This window comes from Hoplias malabaricus, chromosome 16 (genome assembly GCF_029633855.1).
Source record: "Hoplias malabaricus isolate fHopMal1 chromosome 16, fHopMal1.hap1, whole genome shotgun sequence".
Taxonomy (NCBI): domain Eukaryota; kingdom Metazoa; phylum Chordata; class Actinopteri; order Characiformes; family Erythrinidae; genus Hoplias; species Hoplias malabaricus.
The window spans coordinates 6,025,728-6,053,357 of NC_089815.1; the positions used below are offsets into that span (position 1 = coordinate 6,025,728).

Sequence of the window (27,630 nt, forward strand, 5' to 3'; positions counted from 1 at the left end):
TCTCTCTCTCTCTCTCTCTCTCTCTCTCTCTCTCTCTCTCTCTCTCTCTCTCTGTCTGGCTCTCCTTCTCCTCTCTCACTGTTTGCCTCTGTCTCCTCCCTCTACACCCCCCCCCCCTCTCTATCTCTGCCTCCCTGCTTGTGAATAGGAGCTGTTTGTGTGCAGCTGTGGAGAGATTATGTAGGGGGATGAATTTGTGGAGAAGTCGATGTGAAATCTGATTATGCCTGAGTGGGGGAGGGAGAGAGGGTTGAGGGAAAGAAGTGCTGAGGCAATGGCTTTTCTGCTCTGGATCTTCAATGGCGTGAAAGGACACTCTTCGGCTCGCTGTGCTCCGGCTTGGCCGTAGAGATTCCCGGGGTTTAATGGGATGCACTATATACGCAGCCAGCCCTGAGGCTCCAGCAGAGGGGACAGACGCACGGAGACGTCCCCATGACCTCAGCTCCCGGACCTCACATGCACGCAGACGGTGAGACCCCCAGCACCTCCACCATGCCTCACACCAACGTTAAATTTAGGCCTGTAATAGAAATGAACTGATCTCTTGATGTTTTTTAAGAAGTGATCGTGTAGAGCAAAGTTGTTGAAATGGGCCTACAACAAAACTGGTCCTCAGTAATAAACCAGGCACAGCTTTTATAGATTAGATAGAATAACTAGGTGCTATAAATAATGAAATAAAATTGATAACAAATTAGTGTCCAACCAGGCTATATTTACTATGAAAGAAAGCAGCAGGACAACTGACTCAATGCATTATATTACTATCATAAAAGCTGCTCCAACACATTCACATCAAAGGTTTTCATTTGATTTTGAATATTCATAATAATGTACTATAGCTTTTGTTTCTAAAACACGTGTATTTTTAAATGTAAATATCCGGCTGAATGGAGTAGGACCCTAGTGCAACAATTAGTGTCGATGCCACAGAGCTTCAGGGTTCTCAGGTTGTTGGGTCTCACTGTGGCTATGCGGGTTTCCTCCCACAGTCCAACACCACATAGGTACATGGGCTGGCCGTGTGAAATTGTCCACAGTTGAGTGACTGGGTGAATGTGTCAAAAAGGCTCTGTACCTTCCACCACAACCCTGAACAGGATGACGTTGGTACAGAAGATGAATGAATGAACGCATATCTAACCAAATTACCTTCAAAATACACATATATATATATGTTCTACCTCAATATATGTGTGTGTGTGTCATCAGAATTTACTTTGAAACCACAGGAGGAAAAAAGTACTCTAAGGAGCGATGCACTCATATGAAGTATCAGATATCCTCATACTTCAGCTACTCCAGAATTATTTGGAAAGTGCAAAGTGCATAAAATTATATCTAAATTGTGGACTATTCGTATACTGTCAGAGCGGCTTTGAATAGAGGCGTGCAGTATGACAATATCAAACATTATCCACTTAACTCATGTCTCATTCACATGTTAGAAAACACCTAGCATAGTTGACCTGGACATAACGTTTGTTGTAAAGGTTCATTTTGAATTTTCATTTAATGTAGGGAGGTACAGACAGGTAAGCTATCCAATAATTTTGTTCAGTCCGAATAAAATGATTTGACAAGGTTTTTACACTCTGGTTGCCTTTATAGAAAATGGCTCTTTCTTGATGTCATTACAGAGTTTTAGTTACTGCTTTTTACTGTGATGTAAAGAGCATTAAACCGTTTTTATGACAAATTACCTATTTTGGCTTTAGTTTGGTGTTTGAAACTGACGCTCTCAATCAATCTGCTGGAGTCCACAGCCACACAGCGGAATGGTAAAACAAAGAACAAAAAAAAATGTAACGGAAAATACTTATTTTATGTCATGTTTATGGGAACATTTCTGGTGTATACTAGGAAAATATTTACTTGTCATAGATTAAAAACAACAGGGCCCTTGCGGTTTTACTTGTCTTCATGTGGTCTTGTTGATAGACAGAGATAATTGGCTTATTATCCGAGATTGTGAAATATATTAGTCAATCAGAACGCGGGAGGCGGGACAGCTCTGACCAATTGGAGCGCAGAACGCGCTGAGCGCGGGAAGAAGGTGTCTCGAGCCGCTAAGGGGCGCAGATGGCGCCTCAGATTTTCCGAGCGGTGGACAGTAAACACTGGAGCGCTCCGGGATTACCGCAGACGCACTGCCCGCTGGCGGCCTCCTCCGCGGCCCAGCGGCATGTGGCACGGCTGGCCGAAAACGACTCCCGCGTGCCGTTACCGTGTGGAAGCGCCGCTGTTTTACAGACATACATCCGCGGAGTTCGTGACCTGTGCGGAATAGAGACGTGTCCGTGCCTGAGGTAACGTTTCAACTTCGTTAACTCCGCGGGGTCTGAGGGCTGCTGCGGATTTAAACTCGCGGTACTGAGTGCCTCACAGTGTAGCGTAGTGTTTAACACACACACACACATATATATATATATATATATATTTATCATCTAGAGTCGGTTCAGTCTCAGTCTCCTGCTCCGCGCGCTCCCAGCCTAGAGACCCCGCTCCTAATGACGTCACGGCACGAGCGTTGAGCTGGAGCTTGAAATTGTTGTGTTTTCTACAGCGAGGTGCAGTCTTAAAGCAGCAGGAGCATTTGATAAGAACAAAAAATTAGAGTATTGCTTTTTTCTGTACTTCAATGTAAATAAACAGACAGGTGCAGCTCTATTGGTCTAAATAGAAAAACTGTGGATATAATGAATCACCATTAAACTTCATTAAACCTATCTTTAAATATCTGACCTGTGTTAAATATCTGGAGTGCGACATGGTTTTCATTAAAATTCTGTAAAGTAGGTCTTCACATGGAACCTCGGTTATTATGGGCTACATTTGACTGCACATTAGCATTGTGCTTAGTTACAGAATGATGACAACAGTCTGAAATGCTCTGGTTAAACATTCAACACCCTAGATATTTATATCTCTTTGTAATAAGCCGAGAGGTAGCTTTTGGAGGCATTCGTATGTCCCTATAATATACGCGCAATACTGCACAGAATGTCATACATATATTAAGTTGAAGGAAAAGTGAAATAACTGGTGTAAAGTTAGTTTTATGAGATGTTTCAGTCATTGGCGTTTTGGGGACGTCCTCAGCACAAACAGTAAACTCCACAAGTTCTGAAACAATTGTGTTTTTAACAGCACAGTAGCAGTGTTTCATTAAAGCAACTAAATAGGGTTTATCTCTCACTATGCTAATAAATCTTTCATCATCATACAAAAGCATTTGTCCCAGAGCTTGATGCAGCACAGATAACCATTAAAAAAGGCTTTTGAAGTCACTCCAGCATTTACAGGGTTGAACAAAGCATTGTTGACATCCTTCAGAACAAAGTCCTTTTTGTGTGTGTGTGTGTTTTGTGTTTTTTTTTTTTATCCTCCAGCACCTGGCACAACAAAGCCCCTGCTGAAACAGCACACAACGCAGAGGTGTGGGCAAATACGTTCACCTGCTTGTACCACATATTCCAGATGGAAATGGGCCATTAAGGCTTATCCATCAGAGAGGAACCCTTTCTGCTGCAGATGTGGGGCTTGGAGTTGTTTGTTTGCAGATGTTCATTCTGAATGGAGCCATTAGCCTCCTGTAGTAATCGCTGCTGTTCTCAGCCTGTTGCTCTGAAAGAGGGAGAGAGAGAGAAAAGGCAGACATTAGGCTTTCCTAAAGAGCACTTTAGAGAAATCAGAGGCTTTACTGCTTTAAACAATAGCGCGAGTCACTTTGGCGATACACAGCACTGCGCAAAACCATCAGGTAGCTTTGAAAATCATTTGAAACATGTACTTTGCCAGTAAACCGTTGTTTAGCATTAGAAATACTTGTAAAAATAGATAAATACTGTCTTTATTAAAGGTATATATTAATGTTCAATATAGAAAAACCATAGCCCTGCAATGACCTGGAGGTGACCTCATGCCTTGCACCCAATGATTCAGACTAGGATCGATTACAGATAAAGAATGACTGCATGTAGGACAGTTTTATTACCCTGTATGTTACATTTACCATAAGGCACAGTCTGGTGGTTCTAGTGCCAGATATTTATTGTATTGGTGTTTAATATGTGTCACCGATTGCATTGGTATCAGGACCGAGAGGCATTAGAAGGATCAGTGTAGAATTCCCATAACACTGCACCTCTAAGTTTAGAAAATGGCAGACTTTATGATATTTTCATCAGTTTCCCTGGTGGTGCATTCCCAGGTAGGACATTACAGATATAGCTGTGCTCTTTGGGGATTTGTGTGTGATGTTCTTAAAGGAATAGTCATCCTTTTCTTTTCCAAAATAACATGTAAACAGTCTACATCTGAGGGTTGAAGGAAGTGGAAAGCAGCCATTACTCACAAGATTCAGAAAGTGTGTAGCCGTAACATTAAACATTCCCAGCTGAGGTTTTAACGTTAAACATGGTATGCTCTTTAACTGTCAGTGTTTTTGGCATATCATCTTACTCTCTTATTTTTCCATCATCCTCTCAGTCTTTGACCAAAGGACTTAATTCCATCTCCCTTGATCTGTTTCTGCCAAGCTTGTAATCAACGTTGCCAAGTGGTTTAAATTGTTTAGGCCTTAGTTTGGCTTTAGGGCTTGCACTCCCATATTTCTTTTCATATTAGATAAAACAATTATACATCCGCTGTTTTGTTGAGAGGAAAGTGATGAAAACATAGGACGTGCAAAAAGACCTTTTCTGTCTTACTAAACTGGCTTTGTTTAGTCTGGACTCAAACCAGACACAACACAAACACTCCAAAAGAAAACCTGGTTTCCTTGTTTCGCTTCTTGTTTCTGAGTCAAGCTACGGCCCATGAAAAGTGCAAAATGTCGGGAAGGTCATTTTTAAAAGGTGCTTTGTGTCTTTAAAGAAGGTTCTAGCAGCTGTGGCGCTTAAGTTGATTAGGGTAAATGGATTAGCTGTCGTCCTGTGATGTTGCCTGGTAAACATGCTCTAATATAGAGGAGGAGGGGCTGAGTGATGATTAACCTTCACTATTAGGACAGATCTTCTGTCATCATGAATAAGCTCAAAGACATGTTGTCTGTGTCCTTTGACGGTTTAGCTCTACTGATCCAGAGACAGTATGTTTTTGATAGGCTCATTTTGTCCTATATTATTAATTTATTCAATCCCATTTATTGAATCCTAGACATATTATTCTTAAGGCTTTTGGTTCACTAGGTAATATTAATTATTCTGTAAGAACAGTAAAAGTAATATCAAAGTTAAATTCATACAAAAGTTGGGCATAAACCATTGGCCCACATTCCCACCCTTGGGTTTAAGGAGTTAATACCTTTAATAACTTTAGCTAAATTTGTCTTTGCTAGCTTTCCTTGCCAGATTTTTGCTTTAGGTGCTTATTCAATATTAATACTTTATTAATATTACTTTATAGTGAGAAACAGATGGATGCTGACAGATTTATACAAATTAATTGTGATTAATCACATTAAATAATGTGTTTAATTACTATTAACTATTGTTTTATTTGCTCAGATTTGACCCTCAATTATAGATTTACCTTTTTAAAATAAGTGGATTTATAGACATGAGTGAACACAGTGAGATTCATCTGAATGGATTTATTACTATACTTACTGAACATTTTCACTTAGACAATGTTACACAGCTTAAATAACACATGGCACAACAGTTAAGTCATTTCAGATAACATAATCAGATATTTTAATCAGTGTTGTGGGCGGCGCGGTGGTGCAGCAGGTTAGTGTCGCAGTCGCACAGCTCCAGGGACCTGGAGGTTGTGGGCTCCGGGTGACTGTCTGTGAGGAGTGTGGTGTGTTCTCCCTGTGTCTGCCTGGGTTTCCTCCGGGTGACTGTCTGTGAGGAGTGTGGTGTGTTCTCCCTGTGTCTGCGTGGGTTTCCTCCAGGTGACTGTCTGAGAGGAGTGTGGTGTGTTCTCCCTGTGTCTGCGTGGGTTTCCTCCGGGTGACTGTCTGTGAGGAGTGTGGTGTGTTCTCCCTGTGTCTGCGTGGGTTTCCTCCGGGTGACTGTCTGTGAGGAGTGTGGTGTGTTCTCCCTGTGTCTGCGTGGGTTTCCTCCGGGTGACTGTCTGTGAGGAGTTGGTGTGTTCTCCTTGTGTCTGCGTGGGTTTCCTCCGGGTGACTGTCTGTGAGGAGTGTGGTGTGTTCTCCCTGTGTCCACATGGGTTTCCTCCGGGTGACTGTCTGTGAGGAGTGTGGTGTGTTCTCCCTGTGTCTGCGTGGGTTTCCTCCAGGTGACTGTCTGTGAGGAGTGTGGTGTGTTCTCCCTGTGTCTGCATGGGATTCCTCCGGGTGACTGTCTGTGAGGAGTTGGTGTGCTCTCCCTGTGTCTGCATGGGTTTCCTCCGGGTGCTCCGGTTTCCTCCCACAGTCCAAAAACACACGTTGGTAGGTGGATTGGCGACACAAAAGTGTCCGTAGGTGTGAGTGTGTGAGTGAATGTGTGTGTGTCTGTGTTGACCTGTGAAGGACTGGCGCCCCCTCCAGGGTGTATTCCTGCCTTGCGCCCTATGATTCCAGGTAGGCTCTGGACCCACCGTGACCCTGAACTGGATAAGCGCTTACAGATAATGAATGAATAATCAGTGTTGTGCTAATGTCTGAGAAAAGACGCACCACATATCTTCACTCATTTTTCATTTTAAACAACAGTTTAAATTTTAAAAAGTTTTAATATTGTTACATTTATTCAGTATTTTGTCTGAAAGCAACTTCAAGTATTCATCAAAAACAAAGACGAGCTGCAATCTCAGAGCTCTCAGTTGGAATCTTGGAAGGACAGTTCTGAGAAGATACTTCTTTAGGAGCTTACAGCTTTATCAAATAGAACCAGTCTAACATGGCTCTGGGCTCTGTGTTGACATCCCACAGCAGATACAATCCACTTCAACCTAGAACTTTATAAGGGAGAAGCTGTTTTAAAGAGAACACTGCTTTAAAATTGTAATAATTATATTTTTAAGCCAAATTTCGGTCTAAAAACTTTGGAGGTGTCCTACAAAGTTCCTTGAAAGAAGGGGGCATACCTTGTCAATATATGAAGGATCATTCACATAGGAACAGCCTTAGTACAGCTGAATGATGCAGCCCCCACCCGTTGAATAAACCTCAAATTAATCTGTAGATTACTCAGAAACTAATATTACCCGTTAGTGACAGTCCTGCTCTTATTAAGGTACAGAATTTGAAGCCCCCTGTGCCTTCCTCTCATTCGTTTAGCAGTTTTCAACCTAAATGTTTTAACTGCAAATGGAAACATGTCATTGGAAAAAAGGCTAACTGGGCATTTCCCAGATAAACCACACCTCCCTCTTTGCTCCACATCATTCGAGCTGTTTACTATGCAGCAGTGTGCTGCGTCTCTCGGGAGCGTTAGGCAGCAAATCATGTTTGACCTTCAAAAACAGGAAGCGGCCTGTCATTGCACACAGCAAGTGCTCCATGTGAGGTCTAATGAAGCTTCCCAATTAGAGTTAAGAAGGGAAGGGAAGATGAGGAGAGCATGCTGTGTTAATTGCTGAACCGGTGCAATGTTCCCGACACAAACAGGAGGAGGTTTGTCACACCTTTTTACCTTTTTAAATGAGCGTGGCTATAGCATGTGCTGTGCATGCTCCACAGGGGAAAGAAAGGAAGGTTTGTGCTTGTGTGTGTGTGTGTGTTTGAGAGAGAGAGAGAGAGAGTGTGAGAATGAGAACACATAAACAATACATGGCTGTTTGTTTTCGTGCAGACCCAAGACCATGAGTGAGCCCCAGGAGCATGCTGAAGATGTTGGCCTGATAACACATCAGGACCTGTCAGAGATCCCAAAGGAGGAAGACCCTAATAGTCCTCCACACTTCAGGCAAGTTGTGACAATTTTCCGTTCATGTGAAAGCTGCACAAAACATCGCTGTTAACTGTTATTGCCATTTTGGTGTTTGTAATTCTGATGCTGCAGAAGTCTATAATATGCAAATAATATATAGATAATGAGCATTTGTTACAAAAATGTAATTAAGCATTCCAGTTACCTCTTATCTTCCAAGTAAAGCAGTGTTGTGTGTTATAGGAGGGTTGATATATCAAGGCACAGACCATCTGTAAAAATGTTTTGCTCGAGTTAATTAACAGTGTCATATCATTGATTCATCAATGTGTTTTTATTGTATTGTAATATAATACAGTTAGAGTAAATGACAATAGAGTGCTAATGTATGGTCCGTATTATCTAGCTGTTTCTATAATTGGAGAGTGGAACTGGGTGCACTGTAATACATTACAGGAAATTGTAGGATTGCTGCATAGATTTATTATGCACAAATAACTGCATTGTTCTTACAAGAGTAATAATTCATCAGGGTCCCCTAAAGGGATTTACTGCACAGGAATGAACCTCATCTCCAGTCCAAACCAGCAAAACCTTTGCAGTTTGAGGAATGTGGCCTTCTCTAAATTGTTGCCTGTATCAATATTCAGGATCTGAAATTCTCTATCGGCTGATGGCTGTGGGTGCAAGGTGCACTAAAATGCAAAGCCTGTGGCATTTAAAAAAAAATGTTTTAGGCAAACCAGACAATCTGAATTCCCACAGCTTCACAAGTATTCATCATTTTGCTGGAACGGACCATGCCTCTGAGTCTAGTATGGGCTTAGTTTATAATGCAAGTCCATGTGTGGCAGTGGCTTACATTATACCAGCTGAGCGCTCTTGCATAAGGCTGCTCTGTGGTAGAGCGTAATCTGCAGGAACATGCTCCTGCTCCAGTTTTGGCAGAGGGCCCTGCTGCTGGCACTTTCTGAACTGCAGTGAGCTTTCAACGGAGACTGCAGCACCAGGTCATCGTCACTGCATGGCACAGTGCTTTTGAGCAAAATCAGTGTTGTCATCTCTTCATTGTTAATTGTAAAGGGCTCATATCATGGTAAATGACCGATTATCATATACAACGTATTGTAAACAATTCAGTAGAAACTTCCCTCTCATTTATCAGTGTGGTCCATACAGAGAAACATGGCTGTAAAATTTATTATTTAATGACTGTCTTTGGACAGTAAGCACACACATTATACATGTGGACCTCAGGGGAAATAAGTTATTGTTGCACAATAAATAGTTGTGATTGGATGATTTCATATATCAAAAATAGCTTTATTATAATAATAATAATAGCACTAATATTTTTCTGCATTAACAATCAACCTACATTAGTTTCTAACATGAGTGTGCTGTTGAGGACGCTAAAGGCAGGCCAAGCCTGTATCTTACTTTATCGGGTTGGATCTTGTGTCGCCTGTAAATATGCCAGTTTGATGCTCTTTGGCCTTTTCGTCCTCGCTCCAGATGAATTATTGACAGTACTCTTTTGTTTACTGCTCCAGGGATGGATTTCCTTTCTAGCTTTCAGTGAGTTTTGGTTCTGGTGCTTTGCTGCACTGGACCCTGCCTGCTTGGTAACTTCACAGGTTTCTCCAGCGTTGCCAGGAACTTACAAACAAATGCAGAGACCAGTGGGTGAGGTAGCACACTAAACGTTGAAGTTGGCAAAAGCTAATACTAGTAAATACTTTCTAAGTTATTGTTGGTCTCCAGAATTCTAATTACTTTCTAGTTTTCGTTCATTTCTACCAAAGTGCTGTACTGTGTTAAGCTCTCAAAAGGTAGCCTGTGGCCTGTGTATCAGTGAAGCAATAACAGATAAAAGTATCCCAGGAGACAATAAAAGCTTTTCAAGAAAAATATTTTGCTTGTATCATGAGACTCAAGCTGCAGTGCTATTTATAAAAAAGGCACAGTCCTTTGCTACAACTATAAGGTTATTTCTGTATAAAACTATTTATGTAAGGGTTGCTTTTGTCAATTCAAAAGGGAGAGGGGGATTTTTTCTTTTTATGCACCAACAGTTTCAAAATGTATTATTCGTTTGTAATTAGTTTGTTTTGTAGAGTGTGCCTTAATAATCAGCAGAAATAGTTTAGAAATTTGAATCAGATATCGTCAGTAATGCCACCAATAGACAGTGAATATCTTTTACCTCACAGAACCATGTAACGTTTTTGTCATGGCACTACGCTGTATTTTTGCCCACCGAACCATGCCCTCTGAGTCAGAAACTGCAGTCACGTTCAAGAGAGAGACAGGCCATCTCCCTGTAGGCTTAGCTGTGCACCCAAGGCACTGGCTGTTCATGGAGAGCATGTGACTCTGCTGCCTCGATTCTTCGTTACAGAGAAGGTCCCAGAAAGCAGCATATTGTTTTCCAACCCCAGCCTGGAGACCAGCTCCAGCTTGTTCGCATGACCAAATCTAAACTGGGTTAGTTTTCCTGGTCAAGTTGGCCTAATATTTACATAACTGCTGAGGTCAATTGATTTAAAATCCAGTCCAATCTGAATGAAATTCTGACTGATTTGAAGTAATGCTGTTTCAGTTAAGGTTGACATTAATTTAATGTACTAACTAAACTTGCTAACCAACATGGCTAAATAAAGTTTTATTATTTTTCATACTCCTCTGAGTGTGGTGCAAAAAAATGATGTACAGTGGAACCTCTACCTACAAACTTGATCCGTTCCGTGACCCGGTTCGTAAGTGGAAAAGTTCGTTTCTCGAGTCAGTTTTCCCCATTTAAAATAATGGAAAATCAATTAATGTGTTCCAGCCCCCCACCCCCGAAAGTCACTCTTTTTGCACTGATATGTGTTTACAACACTCTCAAATTAGTAAAAAAATACATGTAGCGTTACTCAAAATAAAAAAGAAATAATAAAGTTGTAAGTGGTTACACATCGATACCTTGAAGACGTGACGACTGGCTGGAGGGGTAACACAGGCACTGGCTGTATGACGGGAGGTGGGGGGTGGGTGGAATAACGGAGAGTAGGCGGGTGAATGTGGGGAGACGAAGCGTAGATACGGCTTAACTTAGCACGAATTTCGATGTCTGCTATTTACACTAATGCTAAATTGCTAAAGCTACAATTTGCTAATCTTAAAAGCTCACTCAAGTCTGGGGGCGCTGGGAGACTCGCCTATTGGGGTCAGTGGCCATTTCCAGCCGCCGACTCGGCGGAGGCTCGGGTTCGTTTCTAGAGTCGTGGTTCATTGGTGGAGGCAAAAAAATTCAAATATGAATCAGCCTTTATCTTTTTAAATGACTTTACACAGCCATGCCTCGTCAAGCTAACTTCAGCTTTAGGACATTCCCTTCACCAGAGAAGAAACCACAACAGACTTTACGTATAGAAACAGAAGACTCCTTTACCATCATATTTAGAATTATAAATCTCCCCCTACACCAAGATATTTTTTTCTCCTATAGTAATGACCAAGTAATGACATACACTTCAATAGCTTTAGCTGGGAGTCAGCAAGGTGTATGAACAGAACACATTCTCATGAGGTAAACTGTCTTATTACACAATACACAAAACATCCACAGGATACACCACCCTTCTCTCTTCTTATTGGAGGAGGTAGTATCTTAAAAAAAAAGTCTGCTTTTGTTTATTGCGAATAAAACAAAGGTTTGTGTATTTTTCACTTTAATGATGTAGATTTAAATCAAACTCCGATTGTGGAACATTTTGTCATATTCAATTTAATTAACCTTCCCAGAGGAGTTACTGTACATAGGCGTGTTTGTGAAGAGCTGTATTAGATTGATAAAAGAGTGTGACTAATGGAGCAGGACCTTGCCACCTGCACTTGCTTCCTGTCAGCAAAAGTAAGGTCATATAGCGAGGACAGTGAAAGACAGCGATACACTCTTTAAGGCAATAGACATGCTGGCTCTGCTCCTGGCTCGCTGCCAGGAACGCCTGTCCTTTTTAGTCCTCTCTGAGGGGCTATGGAGGGATCTGTGTGTGTGTGTGTGCGTGCGTGCGTTCATGTGCGTACATGAACAGAATGACTGATGACGTTCAGAAGAAATCCAATACCATTAAGGATTCTGAGGAAAATGTCTCTCCCCCTGTGCTTTGCCGAGGGTCCAGTTTTTCCATCCTCAGCAAACAACCAGGTTTTTGCAGCCTTTGTGTTTATTGCAAGGTAGAGTCTGTCTTTAGGCTATTTTGCTCTGGGAATGTTTATGATGTTTGTGCACATGTCCCTGAACAGTCCTGCACTCTGCGGCATCAACCTACACGTGTGAACTAAAATGCCCGGCCTTATTAAGTATGATTTGCACAATTTTCTCACATTTTCTCCAACAATACACTGGACTGTGACTCTATTTTTTAATAGCAGTCTGCAGCATGAGTGCTTTTAGCACATCTAATTTATATCCGAACCTGTATTTATAAACACAGCACTCTTCAACTCTATCCACCAACATGGCATCGCATGAAATGGTCAGGGGGAGACTGTATAATTAAAAATAATGATGGCTAGCAAAGTATTTGTGGTTATTTTTGGATATTTTTGGGCTGTTGTGGTTACAGAATTTAGGTCAGTTATTCTCAGTGTATAAATATATATAAACACACACTCTCATTTTTGTTTCGGGTATGCAACTATTACAGTCAGATCTTTTGATTAGCTCTCTTTCCTTCCTTCCTAGCTGTCAATACTTAGCTGGGCTCCTCTGACCACAGACAAAACACGAGCTCCAATAAACACAGGTTACACACTGGGTCCGGAGACTTCCTGTTCCTGCCTCACTGGGCGCAAGACAGGAACACAGCCTGGAGGGGGCGCCAGTCCTTCGCAGGGTGACACACACTCTCACATTCAATCACATCTGTGTGTGAATGGACAACTTTGAGTAGCTAATCCACCTACCAATGCGTTTTTGACCATGGGAGGACCCTGGAGCTGTGTGACAGTGACGCTACCTGTTGCGCCACCGTGCCGCCCATATGTTATTGTACCAGCCACAAAGTTATAGCTGAGATTATTTGTAAGACCCATAATGTGCCATGTTTTTCTACTTTCTGTACTTGTACTTGCTTCAACGTAACAAATTAAAACACATCAACAAGTATATTTTATCTGTCCCATGAGTGTGTAAACCTTCAACTTTGATACATTATGGAATGACACTTTAAAATGGGTCTCAGTTAGTTTGTTGTATTATCAGAGGTGTAAACTCATGTTGTAACCATGTTTCATGTGTGAACTTTTTCATAGGCTTCAGCTGATCGATGATCTGTCCTATGAGGATGTCAAGAAATGCTACCGAGTTTCTGTAAGTATTATCCTCTTTTATTTGTAGCGTATTTTGCCTTTTTCTGTGCATTTCCCCACTATAAACATGGCATTTTAGCCCCACAGTGTTAAGGCGTCCCTTTTCTTAAAGGGCTTGCTCTGCTCATATGCCTTAAAAATGAAAGTCATATGAGTTTACTTCATATCCAGAAAAAGGGTCATTTACCGGACCTGATGATACACAGTAGTATACTCAGGAAACAATTAAAACATTGGTCAAGGCCAGAGTAGGAAATAAACTGTGAAAAGACTTCCAAACTAAAGCATGATACGTGTTAACCTTAATCTTTGATTACTGCCCATAAACCTGTGTTGTACATAAAATATGGAATATGGATATCAGTTGTGCAACTGCAAGGTTAATCATTAACAGAGTGCTCTGTCGACTGGCTCAGCCCATTTAGATTATGAAAATTGTAACAAAAAAAACAAAAAAGCGAGCAGTGGCGTGCATCACTAGAGTATTAGACAGCAGGAAGCAGAAGTGCAAGTCTCGGCGTGGGTAGTGAGCAAGCTTGCAAGGGTTTTTTTTCTCTTAAGGTGCAGTGGGAGGGTCTGCAGCAGGTCTGAAGCAGAGAGAGAGAGAAAGAGAGAGAGAGGGAGAGAGAGAGAGAGAGTGCTTTGAAGTACTCTTGTGAAACCAAAGTAAGAGCAGAAGGGATCAGTTCACAGGAACAAAATAGAGCACGGTTAGGCCCGGGACAGAGGACAGAGATACTGGGTACCTGTAACAAACTCTCTCTTTCTCTCACACACACACACACACACACACACACACACTTGCATGAGGCTCGGCTCAGTGTGAGTCGGGTGTTAGTGTTGTGTCAGCATGCTGAGCTTGGTGCAGAGCTCGCGTCCTCTCCGAGAGAAAAGCAGGCTGTCGGCGAGCTGTGGGCAGGAACTCATCTCTCTACCATCTACTGCTTCCTCTTCACAGACTGTCAGCAAATACAACGCACAGTTCCACAAACTGTTTCAGAATGTGCCCAAAGAAGAGATCCTCATGAAGGGTGAGTGTTAGCTTGTTCATGTCATTGATGTAGATTTATTTATGCTCACGGCCATGAATTTAGGGAATGTGCAGGACAATTCCTAGGTGACAAGATGTTTTGTTTTGTTCGTTTTTGGTTAAAAAGACTATTAAATACATTCCTTTTTCAGGAAAATAGTTTAAACAACAAGATTTAAAAAGACTACTTCAAAAACATGTAGCGCACAACTGTCTATGAGCTGGTAGACCACCAACCCCCCCCCCCCTGCCAGATAATCAGTATGGTTTGTTGTGTTGTTTCAGTTAGTGTACGGGTGTTTGTCAGTTAGATTATTTAAACTGGGAGCTCCAAAGCAAATCGGTTCAAGGAGGTTCACACCAAGCCACAGGAAAATAATACTACAGCAATGTTTAAAGTTTTACATGTCATTTACACTATGAGCTACACCCTCTCTGTTCACAACACATTTCGAGTTCTTTGGACCGTAGAAAACTAATTAAGCCAAAGTACCTACTGCATTATAAGGAATCTGAATAATACAGCTAGCAACTCTGGTATTTCTTTTGTTGGTCTTTGATTATGTCTTAACTGTGCTGCACTGTGAGACTCTCATAATATTTCAGATGCTTAACTGTATCAAAGTATTAGATCTGATATTTTTTTTTTTAGAACTGCAGCTCATCTTCTCACTCTGCTGTACAAGTTTCACCCAAGGCTAAAAGCACTAGCGGAGCTTTTTCTGATAACTCTCACTTGAAAGTCTGGCTACTCATCTTGTGTTAGATCACTTGTTAAGCACCCTCTTCCTGATCTCTCAGTGTACTCCTGCGCTTTGCTCCGAGACATTCTCCTGCAAGGTCGACTCTACATCTCCAGAAATTGGCTGTGCTTCTACGCCAACCTCTTTGGGAAGGACATTAAGGTGAGCTGCAGGAGCCCCAGTTGATGGCTTGTAGTGCTGCACAAACTTGACCATGTTAACCAACATACTTGAAGAACACCACAAGCCTCATTGCTGCCAACTGTGAGCATGGCCAAACAAACTTGTGTGATCTGTAGTCGGACTGTAGGTTTTTATCATTTGGAAACAACCAATATTTGAAGAACTTGTACCCCAGCTACCTGAAATATTATGCTAACTTGGGCATTCTAAATCAATAGAAGGTTTTCTTGGTGGGGGTCTTGAGCTCTGAAGCTAGGGCGTCTTTTACAAACTGCCACTAATGCAAGTTGGTAAAGGACCCTAAGTTCCCAGTTATGTTAAGGTAGCTAACAGATGCTAATTGGCAGGTTGGCTGAAAAGTAATGGGGTTAAAAGGGAACCATCCTGACAAGAGTGCACACAGTTTCTCAATGAGTCATCCAGGAGCCTGGAGGTTTTCTTCTAAGTTCTGTAATTAATTTTTAAAAGCAGCACATTGACTTGCCATTTGGGCCTTTCTTTCACCTTTAATCATTGCAGTTTAATCAGTGGTTTAAAATCTAATTTCTTCTTTCACCGTATGTTTTTGTTCTGCTCTTTTAAACACAGGTAATACTATATGATCCTTTTTTTTAATTGAAATTAGAGTTAGTTGATCAGGATTGCATTACAATGCAGAACTAATTGTAACATACTTTTCCCTCTTTGTTTTCGTCTCATTCTCTATGGCTGAGAGAAAAGTGGCATGACTAGAGCTGTGTAAGGCTCGATTAGCAAGCACGCAGTCAGTAACTTTATACTTCTGACCTCTGCCTTCTCTTCTCCTCTCCTTTTCTCTTCTTCTCTTCTCTTCTTTCCTAAATGAACATCCACTTTGGTCTATACTTATGAAGGTTGCTATCCCAGTAGTTTCTGTGTGGCTGGTAAAGAAGCACAAGACCGCAGGTCTGGTCCCTAATGGCCTGGCAATTACTACGGATAGCAGCCAAAAGGTGGGTCACTTCTGCAGGTCAGTGTAAAGCTTGGGGGAATAGGACTCTATCAGCATGCATGTGCACTCCACTCGTTTGAGTGCAGGACTCCATTGCCACCCATGGAAACCTGAAGGTTATTGAGTGGACTCAGTTTGACTTTTTTGTGCTTCCCTCTTAGCAAGAGACTAGCCAAAGCCAAGTAGCTACATGGCACTATTTATGAAAATGATAGCAGGATTTAAGTGATGAGTCATTTATTCTGGCTGGCTGTTTTCCAGTGCTCCAGCCTTTACCCAAAAATGCTGTCTCTTTTCTCTCTATTCTCTCCAGATTAGCAGATATACCTTGCACCTGCAGCATTATTGGATTTACATGTCTTACACCTTTAGTAAACCTGGATTGCTTGGGAGAGATCTGGTTCATAAAATGAAGACCTTAACAGTTCCTCGCACGCACACTGGAGAAGTCTTGAGAGAATCAGTTATTGTGAAAGCTAAAGAAAGGGGAAAGAGTAGATTAGGGCTCAGTATTAAAAGCGAAATATGGCTTGCTCTATTTTTTAAAATCTTTTAAGCCTCAGACTTTTCGCGAGGCTAGACCATCCGTTCAGCATAGTCACTGGAAATATAATTTCCTAGTAATAAAATTATTAAAAGCTGCAGTGTAGACTATGATCGACTAAACTGGAGTCTTGCTCTCGTATTTGGGATTGATATTATCCGTATATAATTATTATCTATTTGTTTATTATGGGTGTTATGACACATTAATTAGTACCAAGTTCGTTTTGCACATTGTCATGTGACGTTGATAGGGATTTCACGGTTGCAGTTTTTAAGTTTCAAGTAAATATTTGCTCATCACAGGCTAATAGTAATGTGTTATATGCATTAATTTGTATTAATTTATTTATTTTTAAAGTAGCTTGTTTCTGTTAATTATGTTTTTGCCAGGCACTGCAGTCTTTTTTTATGTACATTTGACATTTATAGTACAGTGGAACCCCTACCTACGAACTTGATCCGTTCAGTGACCCGGTTCGTAAGTGAAAAAGTTCGTTTCTCGAGTCAATTTTCCCCATTTAAAATAATGGAAAAGCAATTAATACGTTCCAGCCCCCGCCCCGAAAGTCACCCTTTTTGCACTGATATATTTTTACAACACTCTCAAATTAGTAAAAAAAATACATGTAGCGTTACTAAAAATAAAAGAGAAATACAGTGGTAACAGTAATAAAAAAGAAATAAAAAAGTTTTAAGTGGTTACACATCGCTACCTTGAAGACGTGACGACTGGCTGGAGGAGTAACACAGGCACTGGCTGTATGACGGGAGGTGGGTGGTGGGTGGAATAACGGAGAGTAGGTGGGTGAATGTGGGGAGACGAAGCGTAGATACGGCTTAACTTAGCACGAATTTCGATGTCTGCTATTTACGCTAATGCTAAATTGCTAAAGCTACAATTTGCTAATCTTAAAAGCTCACTCCAGTCTGGGCGCTGGGAGACTCGCCTATTGGGGTCAGTGGCCATTTCCAGCCGCCGACTTGGAGAAGGCTCGGGTTCGTTTCTAGAGTCATGGTTCATTGGTGGAGGCAAAAAATATTCAAATGCCCGGTTCGTATCTTGGAAAGTTCGTTAGTAGAGGTTCCACTGTATAAACTTGTTTCAAAGTGAAAAACACAATTCATATTATATTGTTAAAATTGTATCAAACATATACATAATACAAATGTAGAGATAGCATTCATTGTGTGTGAGATCTGATATCTACCTGTCTATGTCTGACAATAGTACTAATGCCCCTTCTCTTTTGTTTCCTCAGTATGTGTTTGTGTCTTTGCTGTCCAGAGACAGTGTGTATGATGTGCTGAGGCGAATCTGCACACACCTACAGGTGAGAAGACCCCCCCTTTCCTCCACTGTTCACCAACCGACACAATCAATATTATACAGCATATTGTATACACTCCTCAGAGTGACAGACGTGGGTTTTGTGTGCAGTAAACAGTGTCTGGTTTGCTTGTTTTGCTTTTCAACATTTCTGGTGTCCTACCTCATTAAGGTCAATGGCAAGAAGAGCCTCGGCCTCAAACAGTACATGGAAGAGCCCACCTCTTTATCTTTGGTAAGCCTTCGCACTCCGCGGTTGAGCTGGCAGTTCTTTGTTAATAGATACATACACCAAACAGCCTTGCCACGCAGTGGCCTTTTCCTACAGTAAAGTGTAGGCATGTTGACTCATCTGTGCTCTGCAGTTAATCCGAAACTGAAGTCAAACAGAAGTAGAGCTGTTCCTATTACTGAGTTTGATGTGGACTGCTGTTACTGAGGAAACTCTGATTTCTATGATTTATAGAAGATCATTTAGTCCAGAATAAATGTGTCATCTCTTATATTACAGCACTTCCATAGATTGAATGAATCCAGGTCAGGTTATTAGTTCAAATTTGGAAAGCTGAAAGCAATTTGGATTGTGCTTATGGAAGTAATTATTAATAAGTTTCTAATCAATCGTGAAAAGCTGATCTGCTGTGCAGCTGTGGATGACTCTTCCTAGGTTCAAGTAAATAAAACAATGTCTCAGGTTAGTCCTGTCTCGTTAATTCCACTGTGTGTCTGTGTGTCTCCACTCTGACCCTTGTCCAGGATGAGTTTCCTGTCCCTGATGAGTACCCCGTGACTGTAGATGAGTTTACTCCAGTGCTGAAATGGAGGAGGAAGCCCTCGGTGGCCTCCGTCTCCTCCTCCCTGCCCGACCTACTGGGCAACTCCACCAGCAGCCTCAGCGCGGTGGACACACCCTTCCAGCCTGATGAGCCTCTGGAGGGTGAGCAATATGGCAACAAAACATATATAAATAGAAGTGGGAAAATTTGATGATATGTTATTGTGATAATTTATGTTGCGATGTGATTTTCCTTTTATACTTTTCTTAATATAGTCGCTATTTCTATGACTCATATTTGGAAAAGGAAAAGCGACATTTTTTATGGTAATTTTATTGGAGGTGGTGCTGGGCAACACGTACAATACAGAATATGGAAAACTTTACATTTCATTTATTATACATATATAATACATCTAGATTTATTAAAAACACTCTTATCTTATCCTTCTGAAATGTTAATTTAATATAAATTGAATTCCACATGTGAGTTATTAATCTGTGTTTTTTGATTATGCTTCCATTGCTGGGAGTTTTCATCTACTGAGGTTATAGTCTTTAGTATTACTACTAGCTGTTGTAAATGCAGCAAGGGATGAGTGGATTTGGATTTTTTTAATTGAAACATTATTGGACTCAATCAAATTGTTAAATTGAAAAAGCCTGACTCTCAACATTTAATCTTTCCTAAATACACCTATGAAGGTATTTTCTAATAGGAGATTAATTACATGTATTTGATATGTGAACACAAGTGTGTTTCTGCTTCACGAGGAGAGATTGTTCCCTTTTCAGTGGAAGCAAAATTGAGGTTAAGGTTTAGGGTTTCTTTTATTGTTGCAGGTGCAGTGCAAAAACGAGAGCAAGTTGAGGTCTTTGGGAGTGGTTAAATTCATGCATGGCTTTTCAGCGCGTGCAGAGTTTTAAAGCAACATTTGCGTGTCACTCTACCACACAGTAACAGCGATCGAATACTTTCCTCAGTGACACAGCACTGCTTTTTGGCAATTTTGCTGAATTTCTTGAATTCATTCATTATCTGTAAGCGCTTATCCACTTCAGGGTTGTGGTGGGTCCGGAGTCTACCTGGAATCATTGGGCACAAGGCAGGAATACACCCTGGAGGGGACACCAGTCCTTCACAGGGCAACACACATACACACATTCACTCATACAGTCCTATGAACACTTTTGAGTGGCCAATCCACCTACTAATGTCTGCTTTTGGACTGTGGGAAGAAACCCACACAGACACAGGGAGAACACATTGATCTGCACATTGAAACAAGCCTTTGATCTGCTTTAAGAAAATAAGACTAACATTAACTGATATTTAATAAACACTTTGCCCAAGAAAAACTACACCTCTATAGAGCTTTATCCACAATTTTCATATAAATCTTATGGAATATTACCAGACATTCTCCATTTCAGTGTCTAGATGAATATAGAAAAATATATATACATTTATTTTACACACAAACATTTAAGTTACTGATGTTTAATACATTTTTCTACCAACAATGTCCAGAAGGGGGCGGTCTGTTGGCTTGTCGCCATTGAACATGTTTTCCTTTCCCATGGTTATAAATTATTTGACCATCACAAGGACTGATGCTTAAACATCCATGACATGATGATTAAATAATGGAAAGCTTTTTTTCTGTGCTGAAGTGATTAGTCATCAGCTGATGGGTGCTTGATACACATGTGAGCTTGTATAAATCCGCAGCCTGTTGGGGAACAGAGCTGGGCTGGCCTCATTTGGTTGAGCTCACTTATGCAATGTGGGATTAAACAGAGAGTGATTTCAGAATCCTGGGTTAGCTCCTTAAAACAAGAACTCTGCTTTCCTGGGTTTAAACTGTTGCATAAATTTACACTGATGCTTCATTTATTGCCTGCTTCTCATAAAAAACATAAAACATTAGATAAAAATGGTTTTGTAATTCAGGTGAAAGGTGCTCAAATCCATTCATCCATTATCTGTAAGCGCTTATCCAGTTCAGGGTCACGGTGGGTCCAGTGCCTACCTGGAATCATTGGGCGCAAGGCGGGAATACACCCTGGAGGGGGCACCAGTCCTTCACAGGGCAACACAGACACACACACATTCAATCACACCTACGGACACTTTTGAGTCACCAATCCACCTACCAACGTGTTTTTGGGACTGTGGGAGGAAACCGGAGCACCCGGAGGAAACCCACGCGGACACGGGGAGAACACACCACACTCCTCACAGACAGTCACCCGGAGGAAACCCACGCGGACACGGGGAGAACACACCACACTCCTCACAGACAGTCACCCGGAGGAAACCCACACAGACACAGGGAGAACACACCACACCTCACACACAGTCACCCGGAGCGGGAATCGAACCCACAAACTCCAGGTCCCTGGAGCTGTGACTGCGACACTACCTGCTGCTCCACCGTGCCGCCCGGTGCTCAAAAAAAAATGTATATTAAACCTCAATGCAATGATGTGCAAATAATGTGAACCCAATGTTTAATTAAAAGAATACAAAGACAGCATTTAAAATGTTGAAACTGAGAAATGTTGCTGTGTTTTGAATTTGATACGAGTAACAATTTTCATAAAGAAACGACAATAAATAAGTTCGCTTAATTAGCAACAAGTTAGTTACATGATTGGGTTTTATAAACAGTAACTGTTAATACCCCCTCACACATGCAGCTAGGGGAGGTAGCAATAGGTGATAAGACTTCTGACAGTGGTGGAAAAGGAGACAACAAACACAACTCAATAACACTACAAAGTCTGTTTATTCCACAACCACACACTCAAGACCAGGAGATAAATAAAACTACTCCAAAATTACAGTGGTTGGCTACAACTTTCAGAAGAACAGATTGTGAAGGAAATAGTAAAACAATTTAAAGGTCTGAGATACATATTTTTATATAGGTGCTATATGAACTGACAGGTTGAGAGAACGAGTGCTGATTAGGTTTCATCTGTGCCGTTACCTTGTGTAGAGAGAGGTCTAGAGGCCGAGAAGATCCTCCTAACGGAGCCTGTACCTGAACTGGGCCAGATGGAGTACCAGCTGCTGAAGTTTTTCATCCTGCTGTGAGTTTGGCTCAGCCATTTTGTGTTTGTGTCTACTCTAAGTAATTATGAGGCTTTTGTCATCCGTTTTAACAGATATACAGTACTTCCCAAACACCTGATCACACATTATGCCTCATAGAAAATTATGCTTTACAGCGATGCAAGCAATTATTTCTGACAGTCGCACAATACTCCACAGGCTTTTAATGCAGCTCTGAATAAACCCGGGTAGAACACAGCAAGAACACGTTAGAAGCAGTGTCTTTCAATACTGCCCTCTAGTGCACACAATGGGTAACTTCACTTAACTTAATGTTAATGTTATATATTATAAACCAGAAACAATTTGTAACCATTTCTTTCACTATTTCACTACATCACGACACTCAGTGTCTGAATAACCTTTTCATTACAATGTTACACAGGTTTCAGCACATTTGAATTCTTGATTTCACCAATCCCTCACTGCTGTATGTGTTACACCATGCTGTCTTTCTCTACAGAATCATCCTCCTCATCTTGTCCTCTTGTTACCTGGCTTTCCGTGTGTGTAGCCTGGAACAGCAGCTCTCTTTCCTTAACAGCAACACAGCTCTCCCCCTGCAAGAGAGGTGAGGGGTAGCACTTTAACTTTAACCCAGGAGTCTTCTCCATACATTTCAGATGCTTTTTTCTTTTCATTTACTCAGTGAAACCTGGTTTGATTCGTTAAGAACAGGGATAGAGCTAATATAATATAAGTATTCATTCAGACTGTCCTCCAAGTGGACTGTCAGTGTTGTTTCCTGCTCAGACATGAAGCACAAAGCTAGTGCTACAATGAGCAGGGACCAAAATGGATAAATAATGATGCATGTCAGTTGTTTAATCTTAATAACCCTACACTCACACACTGTCTGTTCACAGGTAACTGAGGTTGAAAGGACAGCTTTTCCTGCACTGGTCACCTGAAGACTATGCAAGCTCTGGCACTTATTTATTGTTGTAGTGGAGACAACGTCCCCTTGGAATGTGAGGTTTTTAACAGGAGTAAATGAACACATTAGTAGCCGTTCTGTGCTGCTGAGCAGCAGAAGAAGTGAAGATGCAGTGCTGGACACAAAATGCGGGTCAGTTACTGCACAAAACGTTAGAGGAACGTTTCAGTTTGCCCTCATAGGAGCCACTGACGGGGCACATTTCATTCGTGTTAAAGGACTTGACAGCAATACGATATAAAAGCTGTGGACGCTGTCTGTGGGAGCGTTTAGCTGCAGATTTAGCCGCGTACACTGAAGGATTAGTCGAGACGGGATGATCTCTTAAACATTGTTACAAATATAGGAAGACATTTACTCACTCAGCCATGTGTATTTATATTTGTATGCAAACCTTTAACCTTGCCTGCTGGTCTACAGTCGTTACAGATGAGCCCCATGTCAAAGGGGAAATTACATATGGAACACACCACGTCACTCATGAGCTCAGTGAGTATTACATTGTTTTGTAATGTCTCCAAGATGTAGCCTAGTTGTGTTTAATCATTCTCTCTCAGGACACATACAGCAATAACCAACATGTCATCATTATCCTGCTGAAAAGCATATGTTTATGTTATCTATAACAATGTTATAGGTCTACTATGATATGTGAACACTGTCGTGAACCTGCTTATTTTACACTGTTTCACAGTTACCACTGTATGTGCACATCATGTACATTTCATTTTAAAACATAGGACTGTATTAAACCTTACAGTGAGGTTTTTCAGGGCTTAAACTAAGAAAGAATGTCGTTTTGCACCTCAGATAGAAGAGTGATGTCAGAAACAAAACAATGCTTACCTTAACCCTCAATGTTTCTTTTAAGACTGTTATGCATTAATGTTATTAAAACTGAAGTATGTGATGGATTCATTGTTTTTGTTCCAGTGACTAAAACATTTCCAAGAAAGTGAGTCTGGCAGGTTGTCCACTCCAGTCTGAGTAGTGTTTGGGTTCCGATGACTTAAGCTATTTGTAACTTTTTAAATAATTTGACACACTATAAAACTATAACTAAACTATTGTAAATAAAAGAACAACACAGCAGCAGTCAAATCAAGATTATTCAGTCTCGTGATCAAAAGAGTAACTTGGTTACAGTCAGTCCCTGCAATGAGTGGTGAGTCCCTGCAAAGAGGCTGTAACACTGTTGTTATTGGGGTTGTGGGGTTTTAACCTTTTCTTTCCAGACACATTAAAAAATGACAACTGCTTCTGATTACCTTTTTTGAAAGAAATGGAAGAAAAGGAAGAAAATTTGAAAGGTGTACAATTATGTATACAATCTATATGTGCAAATCCAGTAGGACTATCTAAAAAAAAAAAAAAAAGAACCTTTAACAGAAATATTTAAAAACTAAACCTGCACTATGTAGCGTAATTACCCCAAGTTCCGGCCACTTTAATTACAATATTCGAAATCTTAGCTAACTGTAAATAAATAGAAGTACTTTACTCTCTCAAATCAATATTTTTCAGGAGTCAAATGTGTGTAGATTAATGTCCAAGACTTGCTTGACTTTGAAAGAAAATGTGTTTTTAGATAAAAACGCTTTTGTTTAAGTAGGTGCTAATACTGCTAAGATTATTAGCGCCCCCTATCTTCGGCCACCTCCCCTGCTTGTGACAGTCAATCGAGACAGTTACTACCACATTTAGGTTTACAATGAGTTTATGTTTGTCCTGTGTTGGTATCCGTACTCTACATGTAAGGATTAAAATGGCGGTAGATTTTCCCCTCAGAGAAAAGGAAGCTAACCGCTAAGCTAACTTTTACACTGAGGGAAATATCTGTCGCAAAATGGAAATGTGTTGTGTTTTACATGCAGTTTTGCACACAAAGAATTACAACACTGTCAGAGATACTTAAATATTGTTTAGATGTGTGATTTTGTTGCAAGACTGATGTTTAAATGCCCTACTAGGGCTTGATGTTATGTTTTATTGTTTTACCCAATGCGACTGGCGAAGAGAGAGAGCGGAATTGCACCATATACAGCAGTGGCCGGAATTAGGGGAAAGACTGATAACATGTATTCTAACCTGGAATGTACTGCGGGCCCATCCTAATGTGGATTAATCTGATGAATTGAGTGTGTTGGATTTATTTGTTCTCATTGTTAAAGGATTATTGTGATTTATTTCCGTTTGTCATATGTTTATCAGTATTATGTTCATTATACTTTATACTTGTGACTGTTTTTCAACTCACCATGCACCCAGTTCACTATACAGCTCTTCTATGATCCGTGTGGGTGACGTTAATAGGAAATGGTTAAAAATGCTTTATTTATATATCACTTTTCACATCAGAAAATTGCCACAAAGCAGCTTTACAGAGATCCAGGTCCAAGCCTTGTATGAGCAAACCAAGGGTGATTGTGGCAAGGACATACTCCTTCAGGGCATGAGGAAGAAAACCGAGAGGAACCAAGACTCATAAAGAGGAACCATCCTCCCAAAACCGCTGACCCCACACATCTGACTTTCAACTGACTACTTCAGGTTTTACACGGTGACCGACAGCAGCACGTGCACCTATTAAGTGTCTAAAACAACAGCAACAAAGAAGGAGATGCAAGGAGTGTTTTTTTCTGACAGCAATGGTATCCATGAAGGCAGAGGAATGAGATAAGGACCTGCAGTGTTGTAAAAGAGCAGTGTGCGATTCGTTTACTCGCTGCACGTGTGGAAAACAGTTGACCGCTTGTGTAACTGCTGTTCTCCGTGCCGTCTGTAATGGTTTGTGTTCTGCGGCTTCCTCAGGTCCGACCATTTCCCTCAGGGCCTGCACACGGCTGCCTGGCCACAGCCGACTTAATGGACTTTAGAGAGACTGGATGAATTATTCATAAATAATTCCCTGGTCAGGCTTTTGAAGAGAGGCCTGGTGTGGCAGCAGCTCCAGGAAAACACTTTGTTTCTCCAGCAAATTGCAGAAGGGTTTAAGTGTTGCTTAAGGTAGAAGGATGTGCGTTCTAATGTAACACTGGGGCTCTGCGGTTTGAAGCACTTTTTCATTCCCCTGCCGTCAGAACGATGGCTCAGGTTATTTTCAGTCGTCCGTTTTTCATGTTGACCGCCGTGGAGCTGTAGAAATATGTCCCTGCCAGAAAAAATTGTGTTTTCCTTATCCTGCCTCGGTTGTCATTCTGCTATAGAAAAGCAAAAAGCAGGGCATGCGTGTCAGTCACTTAGAGCCGTCAGAGTCTAGACTGACCGCTGCTCATTGATCCATAAATCTCAAGGGAGCACAGTGGACTTCTACTGTGCTGTGGACTCAGCTGCTGGTGGATTATAGATGAGCAAAAGCAATTAAAGTATGCCTCAGTATGTAATGTCCAGACGCTAGCATACATTATCTCACACACCATGGAGCAAAGAGCAGAGAATACTAAGCCTTTCAAAGGTATCAGCTTATCTACTCTGTGTATAATTCATAATGCAGCCATTTCTCTGCTGCACTGAAGCGTCTCAGTAGCTTCTGGTGTAAGTTTGCTTTAGTCAATTAATTTACTGTTCTTTATTAAGCACAGGGAAACGCCCACGTTATTGTGGATGGTAATGGACTGCATGCTAAAGATGCAAAGATAGAGGAAACACGTAGGAGTGTTCCTTTAATTCTGTGGGCCTTTAAAAGCATATTTCAGGATCAAAGTAAAGGTAGGATGTACTTAAAACAGCAATTCCACTGGCTGACACCTAGAGGAGAGATACCACCCTCTGAAACTGTCAGTAGTTCCAAACTCCCAGACTTAAACCTACACTAAATACAGCCAACCTTCGATTTGATAGAGTTTTAATAAGATTAAGACAAAAACAAACAGAAAGAAGACCCAGATTAGGTTTAAACCTCCACCTACGCCCACAAAAACCCAGAATTCATTTTCTTTCACCACTAGATCAGGTTCATGGTGAATCTAAATCCCACTCAGAATCACTGGGTGCAGGGCAGGAACACACCCTGGACAGAACACCAGTACGTCATGTCATTACATGTCATTACACACTCACGCAGTCACTCGGAGTCGCCAAGTCTCACACACAGTCAACCTACTGTTTTTCTTTATTTTACATTGGGAGGGGAAAGCAGAGAATCTGGAGGATACCCACACAGACAGAACACACCACACTGCTCCCAGACATTGAAAATGTGGATTCCACAAAGCTGTGAACAGAAATGTACACCTGGTTTGTATATTTCATGCTCTGACACTCTGTTATGCCAGTAATGCTCATGATGAGTCTGAAAAACAGGAGCTCCAAACTAAGTAACCCCTGAGGAAAGGGTCATCTGGAGTTGAAGAATGACCTTTGGGAGGAACCTGACAGGTAAACATCTCCAGCTCTAGAGAGAGCAGTTCAGTGGAACAGGCTTAAGATGGACTGATAAGTGTTGTATGACAGGAAGGGTGAAGTTTGCATGTGGAAGGGGAATGAAAACAGTAAGTGAAAGATGCGTGCACATGAAATGGATGTCGTCTGAAAGCTCAGGCATCTTTAAAGGTTAGTCAGCCCTCTGTGGCTCAGATGAAGCATGTGCACTGCAGGTGTCTTTTTCAAAAACAATGACCTAAAACGGTTACCCTGAGGCATGATAATACTCCTTACTACTGTTCTTGTTCTTGACCTGTAGGTCCAGACTGCTTCTTATATTCCAGCACTTGAAAGGCTCTCATGTGGAAAACAGTGCCATAGCTTCGTTAATCCTTCAGTTTCTCAGTGGGCTAAGACCCTCGGCCTATCACCTGTCACCTAACTTCACA

The 27,630-nt window shown here is 41.2% G+C and overlaps 1 protein-coding gene across 5 annotated transcripts; it reads left to right on the forward strand.

Moving 5' to 3' along the window:
- Positions 1-201: 201 nt before the first annotated feature.
- Positions 202-24,027, forward strand: gramd2aa (GRAM domain containing 2Aa). Of its 5 annotated transcripts, none has more exons than XM_066647688.1 (12): positions 202-472; positions 7,752-7,865; positions 13,131-13,188; positions 14,146-14,218; positions 15,019-15,122; positions 16,016-16,114; positions 17,919-17,990; positions 18,159-18,221; positions 18,743-18,923; positions 21,767-21,860; positions 22,346-22,453; positions 22,749-24,026. In XM_066647688.1, exons 1-12 carry the CDS (start codon positions 366-368, stop codon positions 22,750-22,752), a joined length of 1,077 nt encoding a protein of 358 aa, XP_066503785.1. In that variant the 5' UTR covers positions 202-365; the 3' UTR covers positions 22,753-24,026. The 5 variants fall into 5 exon arrangements, with proteins under 5 accessions (XP_066503785.1, XP_066503782.1, XP_066503784.1 ...); XM_066647685.1 differs by lacking the exon at positions 202-472 and adding an exon at positions 2,085-2,312; XM_066647689.1 differs by lacking the exon at positions 202-472 and adding an exon at positions 7,398-7,573 and having other exon boundaries at positions 22,749-24,025.
- Positions 24,028-27,630: the final 3,603 nt, after the last annotated feature.

Excerpts from the sequence above, each read along its gene's own strand:
- gramd2aa (XM_066647685.1), top strand. The coding sequence starts at position 2,086 with ATGGCGCCTCAGATTTTCCGAGCGGTGGACAGTAAACACTGGAGCGCT. Across the intron at positions 7,866-13,130 it reads AATAGTCCTCCACACTTCAG|GCTTCAGCTGATCGATGATC; the intron begins GCAAGTTGTGAC and ends ACTTTTTCATAG. Across the intron at positions 18,222-18,742 it reads AGCCCACCTCTTTATCTTTG|GATGAGTTTCCTGTCCCTGA; the intron begins GTAAGCCTTCGC and ends ACCCTTGTCCAG.